The sequence below is a fragment of the Bubalus bubalis genome, chromosome 10, assembly GCF_019923935.1.
Source record: "Bubalus bubalis isolate 160015118507 breed Murrah chromosome 10, NDDB_SH_1, whole genome shotgun sequence".
NCBI classification, from domain to species: domain Eukaryota; kingdom Metazoa; phylum Chordata; class Mammalia; order Artiodactyla; family Bovidae; genus Bubalus; species Bubalus bubalis.
In genome coordinates this window covers 15,726,686-15,739,194 of record NC_059166.1, presented here as the reverse complement: position 1 = coordinate 15,739,194, position 12,509 = coordinate 15,726,686, and the positions used below count along the sequence as shown (strand labels likewise).

Genomic DNA, 12,509 nt, shown 5'->3' with positions numbered 1-12,509 from the left:
TTTTAAACACTTAAAGGAGTCAAACATTCTTTAGCATCTTGCTTTTCTTTGCTTGAATTGGGGACATCTGCCCCCTTCAGCAGATTTACTACTAAAATTTACCTTATTCCTTTCAACGCTGTTACATGGATATCTGGTATTTTAACTCTTCCTCTCTATCGATGGATTCTTAAAGTTTTGTGCTTTTATAAATTATTGGGTATGTAAAGCCGTATCTATTGGCATGGGATGGTGGAGCCAACGGTTATGCACACTTTAATGTTTTTATAGCTGTTTCCAAATTGTTCTCCAAAGATATTTACTACTTTATTCTCTGTTTTTTTTGTTGTTGTTGTTGTTGCTTTCTTCTGTTTGACCTTTTAAAATTAAGGTTTGCTTTCCAAACACTTTCTATGAGAATTGAAGAAAAAAACACTGAAGAGTTTTCTTTAGAAGTTTTGTCATGGGATTTAAACTCCTCTCCAGTTATCTTTTTTATTCTCATCAGTGTGCATGTGTCCTCCTCATATTGACAAGAGGCTGGCTCTTTCCTGGTGGCAGCCGTGTAACAGTTCTCCTTCTTGGGTTTTTCTGTCATTATTGGGAGCAATTGTACTGCCCACAGCCTGTTCTGCCACGCGGGCTGCAGGACTCTAGCCACTCCCACCTGTGCTGGTCTTCCAGTGAGAACGTGGAGCCACGTGGAGCCGATAGCATCGCTCCTGTGAAGGAAACGGTTCACAGGCTCACCTCCTCTTTCCCAATGTCCTGATAGCTGTCAAAATTTCATCTGTTGTGTTCATGGTTCAGCATGTTCTTTAAAGAGCTTGACACTCCTACTCTGCCAGGGCTTTCAGGGCAAGCTGTGGACCATCCTATGGAGAAAGAAAAAAAAAACCAACGAAGCAGAAACATTGTGTAGCTGTCCTGCCATGCCTTTGCGTGCTGACGCTCAGTTGTGTCCAACTCTTAGTAGCCCCATATACTGGAGCCCCCCAGGCCCCTCTGTCTGGAATTTTCCAGGCAAGAATACTAGAGTGAGTTGCCACTTCCTACTCCAGGGGATCGTCCCAACCCAGGGATCAAACCTGCGTCTCCTGCGTTGGCAGGCAGATTCTTTACTTCTTGAGCTGCCTGGGAAATCCATGCCTTGGCTACCATGTTGAAATTTTCAGTTGTTGTTCTTGGAGGAATGAGAAGGAAAACACTGTTGTTGGAAGCATTTGGGATTTTTTTTTTTCTTTCGAAGCTTGTTTAGTTGTAATGTGGTAATACTTTACGGGAATAAACTCTGGCTGACCCACTCAAGGGATATAAGCTTGAAAACATTTAGGGTTTTGATTTGCTCAAAGGAGGCGTTTACGGTTTTTGAAGCACAAATCCAGTGGGAAAATAAGTTTTCTGGTGCTAGCTGTGTTTTAGTGCAAAGAGCATGCCTTTGAAGTCCAGTTCTCATCTTTTGAGATGTCTTTTGACATTAAGAACTAGGTGGATGGATAAAGCTATGTGAGGAAGCTTCAGAGTGAATGAGTTTGAAAACTTCAATCCCACCCGTTTTTCTCCCTAATTTAAATACCCTTCTCATCTGATCTGGCTCCAGCCCTTCCCATCCTGTGGATCACTGACTTGTGTCTGTATGTCTTTCAGGGTTTTTTCGGGCTTAACTGAAAGCTTTGTCATCTATGTGCATTCGAGTTACAGAGAAAAGAAAGACCAAGGACAAGTCAGTTGTGTGTTTAGTGACAAAGAAATGCCTCTGCAATGTGTGAAGCAGCCAGGTTATAAAAGCATGTATCCTCCATTAAAAAAAATTAATTTTATTTATTTATTTTTGGCTGTGCTGGGTCTTCATGGCTGTGCTGGTTTGTCTGTAGTTGCGGAGAGTGGGGGGCTACTTTCTAGTTTCGGTGTACCGGCTTCTCACTGCAGTGGTTTCTAGTGTTATGGAGCATGGACCCTAGGGCGCACAGACTTCACTTGTGGCATCCTGTGGGTTCAGTAGTTTTGGCTTCTGGCCTCTAGAGCACAGGCTCAATAGCTGTGGTGCGTGGACTTAGTTGCTCCTTGGCAAGTGGGATCTTCCTGCTTCAGGGATCGAATTCGTGTCTCCTGCATTGGAGGCAGATTCTCATCCACTGAGCCACTAGAGAAGCCTTCCTTTTGTTTTTTTTTTAATTAAAAAAAGCTTGTGTGCATATAAACACTCATAGAAAAGACAGAAGGAACTTAACCGTTAAGGAACCATGGGTTAGATTTCTTGTGATTCAAGGTGATTTTAACATACTGAAAACTCTCAGAAATGCCTGAACCCTTCATAATAGTATGAATTATTAGCTGGTTGAGAATGGGAGAAAAAGAAATAAAATACACTACATATACATATTTTGGATTGCAAAAATGTGAATTACCCATCTGTAAGAGCACATGAGATTGTGTATCATTGTGTGTAGCGCTAGTGTGCCTCAGGCTTGAATGTGCCAGACAACGCCCCCTTGCTGGACCCAAGCTATACATATAAAAAATAAACTCAAAATTCAGGTTTGGTACTATCATTGTTGTAAATTTTCACCAAAGTTATCAGCAGTTTTCTGAGGTAGAGACCGTTGCCGCATGGTCACTGGAAATAAGAAATCCACACAATTTCCTTACTACACTTGATGATAAAGAAGGACGGCGGGTGATCTCAAAGATACATTTTATTTTATATCATCTACGGTGCATCATGATATATGTGTAAAATTTCTAAGAGTAGATGAGATGTGTGCCTATAGAATCTCTCAAGTTTAAAGGTACTCAATTTGGCTCCCTCTGAAGATGTCTTGGATTTGACAATTCACGAAGAATTATGAGAAATCTTTCAGAATCATAGAAACTCTGTAGAACTCTAGACTTTATCATAAACTTGAGTTCTGAATCCTGAACTAGAAGCACAGTTAACCAACTTTTTATCCCTTGAGAGCGAGATATTAGATTAACTGTCTCTTATTCCCCCACTTAGGTTGCCATGTCATGGTGTCTATTTAAACATTTTTTGGTCGATCGTGTGCTGTGCTGTGCTATGCTTAGCCACTCAGTCATGTCCGACTCTTTGAGACCCCATGGACTGACAGAATCCTCTGTCCATAGGATTCTCCAGGCCAGAATACTGGAGTGGGTAGCCAGTCCCTTCTCCAGGACATCTTCCCAACCCAGGGATCAAACCCATGTCTCCTGCATTGCAGGCGGATTCTTTACCGGAAGCCCAGTTGTTGACCTTGTAGCCCACAATAATACGCATTTCTTGCTTTCCCCCACTGGCTTTTAATCACATTATTAATGAAATCTATGTCTAACTTGGGCATAGGACCTAGTGAAATTTACTTAAAATACTCTTAAATGCCAACATTTTTGCTGATGAGCATTGTGGAGAGCCCATCCCCACCCCAGTCTCCCGTGCTTTTGTCTTTAAGTTTCATTTAAAACTCCCATCTTTCATATTTTGGTAAGAGAAGACTTTAAGTGGAAATGTAATCTGAGCATCGTGTCTAATACGTGGACTCAGCATGGGCATTTTGAAGCCAGTGATCCCATCTGTAGTGAGAGCATTAAAGTACAGTGATATTATTTTAGGAGGCAGCTCTCACAGTTGAAGGGCATCTTTGCTGGGAGCAGGGAACAGCCAGGTGAAATCAATTTCAGCACTGTGCAAGCCTTCTGGATTGATTGTCTTGAATTGGATCCAGTCCCTTCAAGACTCTGATAGAATGCAGTGATTTGGCCAGGGTACTCCACTGGCCTGTAAACAGCATGAAATGATGCATACAAAGTGGCAAGCTTTGAGATTTCTTTGGAAAAATCTTTAAGGCATTTTGTCATTGTGCATGGTAACAGGTCCTCCAAAAATTTGTTGTTGGAAATTCCCTGGAAGTAGTTGGTGGTGAACCTGGCCTTTGGGCCATGGCTGAGCAGTGAGACCTGTGGTCAGCCAGCCTTCCCTTCTGTAATCACTTTGATCCTCAGTGTCCTCATCTGTAAAATGGAACAGTAGCACCTCCCTAAGTTGTTGTTATTGTTTGGCTTCCCCTTGACTTATGGGATCTCAGTTCCCTGAGCCAGGGATTGAACCCAGACCTTTGGAAGTGAAAGCTCTGAGTCCTAACCGCTGGACCACTGGGGAATTTCCCCGAACTTGGTTTTAAGGCAAATGAGAAATAAAGCATTGTTGAAATTCTTAGGTTCCTAATGGTTATTGTGCAATTTTCATTTGGCTTAAAACTTTATTTTTAAAAAGTATTTATTTGTTTGTTTATTTGGTTAGTTGAAGCACACAGGATCTTCGTTTCATCACACTGGGTCTTTTGTTGTCGTGCATGGGCTATCCATATGGGGGTGATTGCAAGCGAGCATTTTAGTAATATTTTTAAGGACAATGACTCATGAACAGACATGTTTGGTTTCTCTTCTTTGTTCACTAGCCTTTGAACCACAGGGCCTTCTCACTTGTCTCCCCTTTACCTTTTGCTCACATACCCCTTGCTCCGGCATCTTGGAGCTCAGCTTTCCCTTTACTTCCTTTGAGAAGCCTTAACAACCCCCCTGTCCCCAGCCTAGGTCATGGCCTTCTGTTTGTTGTCATTTGCTGTATGTATTCCTCCTGCATGATAGCTTCCATAGCTGTAATTTATTTAAATGTCTGCCCTCTTCCCTGAGAAGGGCACCTTGTCACTTAGGTATATTCCAGCCAAATATGCATACCCTGCATCTAATCACAAGGAAACATTTTAAAGTAAAAAATGTTTTTCAGAGGTCTGCCTTCCTTGCCTTCCAGGGCTTCGCTGGTGGCTCAGTGGTTAAGACTCTACCTGCAAAGCAGGAGACCTGGGTTTAATCCCTGAGTCAGGAAGATCTCCTGGAGAAGGAACTGGCAACCCACTCCAGTATTCTTGCCTGGAGAATCCCATGGACAGAGGAGCCTGGTGGGCTACAGTCCATAGGGTCGCAAAGAGTCAGACACGACTAAAGCGACTTAGCATGCACACATGCATGTCTTCCATAGTAGTTTGTAAGCTCAAAGCATCTGGGACCACACCTGCCTTAGTCACTGTGACATCTCAAGTAGGCCTGGAATGATGGGTATGTGTAACTTGCCTATGAGTGGTTTCCAGAAGAATGAATGAATGTATGAATGGTGTGTACCTTTACCCAGATACAAAGCCCTATCTGCTGACTTATAGCTCCCTGTATCTTTTGTAAGATAGCTGGATCATTCCAATGGGCAAAAAGAAAAAGAAAAACTTACATCTTCATTGTCACTAACCCTCCATTTCTCTGCATTTCTCCTCTAGATGATTTATATTCTTGAACTTACAGTTTTGTTTCTAACTTGGTCATGAAGATTGAAATCAAGTTTACATGGTTTTGTCTTCCCCGTAGCTCCTGCAGAAGAATGGCCAGCTGTCCACCGTCAACAGCTTAGCTGAGCAAGGCGAGCTCGGCCTCCAGGAGGAAGCCCTGATTGGCCAAGAGGAGGAAGTGACTGTCACAGATGGTAAGCCGCCTTGCCCGGCTCTGGGTAGAGCCAGGGGATGGAAGGCAAACAACACCAACAGGGAGTCCTCAGAGGACAATTAAAAACAACCTAGGCGGAATTTGCCCTGTCGTGTTACCTGTCATACACTGTTAATATCATACTGATAACAAAAGCAATCCATTGTAGCCCCCATATTTAGGTATAGGAGGTTATAGCAATGCTTATAATGAAATGAAGTCTTTTTTTTTTTTTTTTTTTTTCATTTTTCTCAGGCATCCTTATCTTGAAACCATGATTTGGTTGTTGTTGTTATTGTTGCCGTGTTCCAACCACTTGCCTGGTGTTGGATTCTTGTTGAAAATGCTGGGGTCTTGGTTTAGGAGTCAGTATTTCTCACTCTAGAGTAGCCTACTGCCCTTGTGAAGATTTTTCTGGTAGTCTATACTGCTTTCTTTTTGTTAATGTATTTAAAGTATTTTATTTTCAGCTGTGCTGGGTCTTTGTTGCTGCCTGGGCTTTTCTCTAGTTTTGGTGAGCAAGGGCCTCTCTCTAGTAGCGGTGCCTGGGCTTCTCATTGCAGTGGTTTTTCTTGTGGCTGAGCACTGCCTCTAGGGCACACAGGCTTCAGTAGTTGTAGTGCGTGGGTTTAGTTGCTCTGTGGCATGTGGGATCTTCTCGAATTGGGGATCAAACCCATTTCTTCTGAACTGGCAGGTGGATTCTTTCTAGTAGTGTGTATTTCAAGAAGACATTTGCTTCTTGGAAGGAGAGCTATGACAAACCTAGACAGCATAGTAAAAAGCAAAGGCATCACTGCAGACAAAGTCCTTATAGTCAAAGCTATGGTTTTTCCAGTAGTCATGTACGGATGGATGTGAGAGTTGGACAAAGAAGGCTGAGCGCCAAAAATTGATACTTTCAAACTGTAGTGCTGGAGAAGACTCTTGAGAGTCCCTTGGACAGCAAGGAGATTGAAGCAGTCAATCTTAAAGGAAATCAACCCTCAATATTCATCAAGGTCTGATGCTTGAAGCTGCAATACTTTGGCCCCCTGATGGGAAGAGCTGAGTCATTCAAAAAAACCCTCATGCTGGGAAAGATTGAAGGCAAAAGAATAAGGTGGCAGATGATGAGATGGTTGGATGATGTCACCAACTCAATGGACATGAACTTGAGCAAACTTTAAGAGATGGTGAGGGAGAGGAAAGCCTGGCGTGTTATAGTTCATGGGGTCACAAAGAGTCAGACACAACTTAACAACTGAACAATAACAACATATTTCAGGGTGCACACCTCTTTGCCCCAACTATAATATACTGCGCATGTTATAACCTTTATCCCAGAAATCATAGAGGGGTGGTTATTGGAAAGCAAATCTGTGAGACCACATTATCACTGGTTTGATTTCAGCCCATGGAGGGGGTGGGGACCATACCTCAGGGTCAGAATCAAGCACCTTGACAAGTCGGGCTCTTGCAAGGGAAGAAGAACTTTCCTTTGTTCTTGTTTCTTGTCTCATCATTTTGTTTAGTCATAAAGGAATGATTTAACAACTCCTGTGGATGTACAGAATGATGGCATATGGTAAACTGATGCTTACATGTAATGTGAAAAAGACAAATGAAGGGAAAAGTCTTGTGAAAGGAGACTGGCCATTGCCTCGGTGAGATGAGGTTCATCTAACATGTGGAACCTGTTTCTCCTTGTGTTCAACGCCCCTGTGGAGCTGCTGCAAGCAGGGAGCTGCTTTTGAAGTTGGTGGGAGTTGTGATCTTTCTCTAGCACCGCAGGCTCCCTATAAAGTTAGAAATACATAGTCTCACACAAGGAGGATCTGCACAGCCTGTGTCAGAGTTTCAAATGATCTCTACAAAATAATTGGAACGGCCCCAACTCAGATTCCAAAGTCCCACGCTCTGTCCTTCCCATGGTTAACCTTTGAAACAAATCAAGCCACAGCCTTTTTGGAGCCTTCCATAGCCAAGTCACTGTGCCCCGTGCTTCAGGAAAGATGGAAAAAGCTAAAATGGCCCATCAGGGGAGACAAGCAAGTACATGGAAGGATCCCTAAGATGAAAATGAGGTTAAGACCAGGCAACATGGTGATTAATGAATCTTGCAAGAGACAAGAGCTCCTTAGAGCTCTCATGAAACCCTTGTTTGAGATCAGGGAGTAGGATGAGGTCTGAGGCCTGAGGGGAGGTTGGGTTTAGATTTGTTGGGACAAGGGCTGCCAGCCAAGGGGTGGGGGTGGGAAATAAAACAGCTGACACTTCACAAGCGTTTACTGTGGGTCCCGGCTCAGTTCAGTTCAGTTGTTCAGTCGAGTCCGACTCCTCGACCCCATGGACTGCAGCATGCCAGGTTTCCCCGTCCTCCAATATCTCTCGGAGTTTGCTTAAACTCATGTCCATCCAACCATCTCATCCTCTTTTGCCCCCTTTTCCTCCTGCCCAGTCTTTCTTAGCATCAAGGTGTTTTCCCATTAGTCAGCTGTTCACGTCAAGTGGCCAAAGTAATGGAGCTTCAGCTTCAGCATCAGACCTTCAGGGTTGATTTCCTTTAGGATCCTGGTCCTGGAGGTGCACTTTTTGTGCAGAATGACCTCTAGCAGTAACGCGATGAGATGGGTCCTGTCTTGATTTAAACCCAGACCAGCAGCTCCCCAAGCACGAGCTGTGCAGGACACATCCACAGGCTTGTCCACTGAGCAAGGGGCAGAATGAAGACGCAGAAGGGAAAAGGGGCTGGGTCAGAGAGCTCTTCTGAAAGCTGAGGGGAGTTTAGAAAGTATTCCGGCAATGCAGATCACTGAAATACGCCTCGAGGGGGCTTTCGATCTGACTGGTGTGGAGTGTTGATAAGAGAAGGGAGAGGCTGCAGCAGATGCCCTTGTTCCCAGAACATCCCAGGTAGCCTGGAATCCTATCTAATCTGTGGCACGTTTACTAGAGATCTGGCTATCTTTCTTCAGTCCAGATGGGATTTCTTTCACTTTTCAGCCCTGTGATTCAGTTCAGTTCAGTCCTTCAGTCATGTCCAACTCTTTGCAACCCCATGGACTGCAGCACACACCAGGCCTCCCTGTCCATCACCAACTCCCAGAGCTTACTCAAACTCACGTCCATTGAGTCGGTGATGCCATCCAACCGTCTCATCCTCTGTCGTCCCCTTCTCCTCCTGCCCTCAATCTTTCCCAGCATCAGGGTCTTTTCAGATGAGTCAGTTCTTTGCATCAGGTGGCCAAAGTATTGGAGTTTCAGCTTCAGCATCAGTCCTTCCAATGAACATTCAGGACGGATTTCCTTTAGGATGGACTGGTTGGATCTCCTTGCAGTCCAAGGTACTCTCAAGAGTCTTCTCCAACATCACAGTTCAAAAGCATCAATTCTTCAGCCCTCAGCCTTCTTTATAGTCCAACTCTCACATCCATACAAGACCACTGAAAAAACCATAGCCTTGTCTAGATGGACCATTGTTGGCAAAGTAATGCCTCTGCTTTTTAATATGCTGTCTAGGTTGGTCGTAACTTTTCTTCCGAGGAGCAAACATTTTTACCGAAAGTGATTCTGTCCCCACTGATTGATTGGAAAAGAGCCTGATGCTGGGAAAAATTGAGGGAAGGAGGAGAAGGGAGCAACAGAGGATGAGATGGTTGGATAGCATCACCTGAGTCAATGGACATGAATTTGAGCAAACTCCAGGAGATAGTGGAGGACAGGGAAGCTTGGCGTGCTGCAGTTCATGGGGTTACAAAAAGTCAGATATGCCTGTTCTGCATATCAGCTTACTGCAATGTAAATAAAGACATAATTTGGTATGTAATGCTTAACCGTAGGATTTGGGGTACCTTGGTTTCTGCTCTTGCCCATTTCAGTAAGAAAAGATCTGAGCCATTTTGGTCCCTAGGAGGATTGGCTCACAGTGGCATTTGCTCCTGCCTTAGGTGGACCAATGGACAGGAGAGGAGAAAGCTACAAATGAGGGGCATTTCTCCTAGAAAGGTTTTGATTTAAAGTGACAGACAATATTTGGACACAGCCAGAATGCACAATATTTTCCCACTTTGACTTGCTTGTTTGTTTTCTGAAACCAGGAATACTGGTAATTCAGAACCAAGCCTCTTCCCATAATGAAAATGAAATCCTGTTTCCTTGTAACCTTTCTTTAAATGATAGAAAACGAGATCTGCTTATTAAATATTTTCTAAACTATGCAATAAGGTTCAGATATATGTTTGTGTGTGTGTGTGTGTGTGTGTATGTGTGTTGAAGGAAGCTTGAAGATTATGTAATTCTGGGGGCTTTCTTTTAGAGAATATACAATTAGCATGAAAACAAATATTTATTAAAAAATTTTTTAAAAAGCAATTTATAGCAAGTTACTTTAGCCTTTGGAAGGAATGATGCTGAAGCTGAAACTCCAGTACTTTGGCCACCTCATGCGAAGAGTTGACTCATTGGAAAAGACTCTGATGCTGGGAGGGATTGGGGGCAGGAGGAGAAGGGGACAACAGAGGATGAGATGGCTGGATGGCATCACCGACTCGATGGACGTGAGTTTGAGTGAACTCTGGGAGATGGTGATGGACAGGGAGGCCTGGCGTGCTGCAATTCATGGGGTCTCAAAGAGTTGGACACGACTGAGCAACTGAACTGAACTGAACTGAACTGAACTTTAGCCTTGGAGTTAGTCCCTTCTGAGTTCTTTTTTAGGCAATTTATCATTCATCACAACTGCTTATATAGAAATACAACTTTTTTCCAACCAGAAAGCTCTATCTAGCCATGCCACACCCAGCATTCATAGGAGCTTCACAAGTGCCATTAGTTTTGTGGAAAATCTTCTGCTGATTTTGTTTTATTTTGCCCTCACCTAGCAGCATGTGGGATCTTAGTTCCCTGACCAGGGATCGAACCCATGCCCCTGCAGTGAAAACACAGAGTCCTAAGTACTGGACCACCAGGGAAGTCCCTGATTCTACTGATTTTAACAAAGAACCCTCCCACCTCAGATTGTCATTTGCTCTATAGTCTATGGCTTATATGGTTTTCTATGAATCTCTATGAGTGCCTGAACAAGAAGGATTTTTTAAAAATTCTATCTTGATCTGGGTCCAACTTTAAATTTCAAGTTTCTACAAATTAAAATTTTAGATTTTCAAGTATCCGCTGACGCAAAGAGCTGACTCATTGGAAAAGACCCTGATGCTGGGAAAGATTGAGGGCAGGAATAGAAGGCAACAACAGAGGAGGAGATGATTGGATGGCATCACCAACTCAATGGACATGAGTTGAGCAAGCTCCGGGAGTTGGTGATGGACAGGGAAGCCTGAGGTGCTGCAGTCCATGGGGTCACCAAGAGTCGGACTGAACTGATACGTTGATCAGATTATTTTCTTTGCAAACAGATGAGGAAAGTCAGTATTGCAAAATCAAAAAACTTAAGACCTCTTTATTTTGATAATCACATACTTGTTAAAGCCTCCAAAACTCATTGCTGTATATGAGCAGTCATGTGACTGTGCTCTGAGACCATCTGAATGTGTCACTTACAAGGCATTTGTTTCTGGGGTTCTTGGAGATTTGTCTTCCTGCAGAGTAGCTACAGCAAATGTGACAAAGCCCGTGGATGTTATGTTTTCTCCATCCTTCCCAGGCCAGATTTGCTTGTGTGAAAGAACACACACACAGTGGTGATCCTCTCCTTGGTTTTTGAATTTTTGTTCACATATCCCTTATACTGTTTGCATACCCTGAGTGCGGGCATTTGCACCAGAAGCGATGGAGCTGCTGTTGGAAGCTCAGCCCTTGCCGTTTGCTCCTCTGGGGTCAACCGCAGGTATCAGCCAGCACCCTGGCGAGCAGGTTTTGCTCTGCTGAACAGCGCGATGAGGAGGTTTCTGCTGGAACCATGCACGTGGAACAAAGCTCTGATCCCTCTGACCTGGGAGTGGTCCTAGAAAATGCCTCCTCACCGCCAAGAAAAATCAACAACCCCCAACCCCCCCATCCCCCCCATCCCCCATCTTGTCATTTAAAGCAAACGTCTTTTTTAAACTTATTTATTTTTGGTTGTGCTGGGTGCTTGTTGCTGCGTGGGCCTGTCTCTAGTTGCAATGAGTGGGGGCCACTCTCTTGTGGTCTGCAGGCTTCTCACTCTGGTGACTTCTTGCGTTGCAGAGCACAGGCTCTAGAGTGTGTTGGTTCAGTGGTTGAGGCTCCCGGGTTCTAGAGCAGGGGCTCAGTAGCTGTGATGCACGGGCTTAGTTGCTCCGTGGCACGTGGGATCTTCCCAGACCAGGGATCGAACCCGTGTCTCTGCATTGACAGGCAGATTCTTTACCACTGAGCCACCAGGGAAGCCCCAAAAGTCTTATTTATTCATCCGCGTCGGGTCTTAGTGGAGGCACGCAAGATCTTTGATCTTCGTTGCGCGCATGTGGAATCTAGTTCCCGGACCAGGAATGGAACCTGGGCTCCCTGAAATGGAAACGTGGAGTCTTAGCCATGGGGCCATCAAGGAAGTCCCGAAGCAGACGTCTTTAAGAGAGTGTGCTCCTTACCTTTCTCAAGGTTCTACTTTCCTACATTCTGATATATTCCCCACAGATATAGTAACAAAAATGGAGGTTATCAACAAGCTGAATTTTCAGCACTGTGAAGAATTTCATGTCTCTGATGGTGCTGATGTCACAGTCCTGGCCAAATAGAATTTGCTGTTTGAATCTTCCAGCTTCTGGTGTTTGGAACCTTTGAGGTAGGGAAAGGCCAGAGGTTATTTCCAAGTGCTCACAACTCTCCCTGTGGAACTTGTTACCTTACAGAAAATCCATTCTTGGGCTACAAGTTGTTGTCTTTGCTTTTTGATCGTTTAATAACTTTATCTGGAGACTGAGTACCCCAAGCAGTGCTCCAGGTCGGTGTTCAAAGATTACCCCCTCGCCCCTGCAAAATACTTGCTTTTCTGTGAGAGGTGGCTTTCCTAGCCAGGAAGAAATGTTCTTATGAGTTAGTCCCTT

General features: G+C 44.1%; 1 protein-coding gene across 1 annotated transcript in view; it reads left to right on the top strand.

The window, feature by feature from the left end:
* The window catches only part of AKAP12 (A-kinase anchoring protein 12), a 111,231-nt gene that overhangs the window by 57,102 nt on the left and 41,620 nt on the right, over nt 1–12,509 (top strand). The window contains exon 3 of the mRNA XM_025294364.3: nt 5,392–5,506. Within this exon, the coding sequence (XP_025150149.3) occupies nt 5,392–5,506 (115 nt within the window). The remainder of the gene's footprint in view (nt 1–5,391; nt 5,507–12,509) is intronic.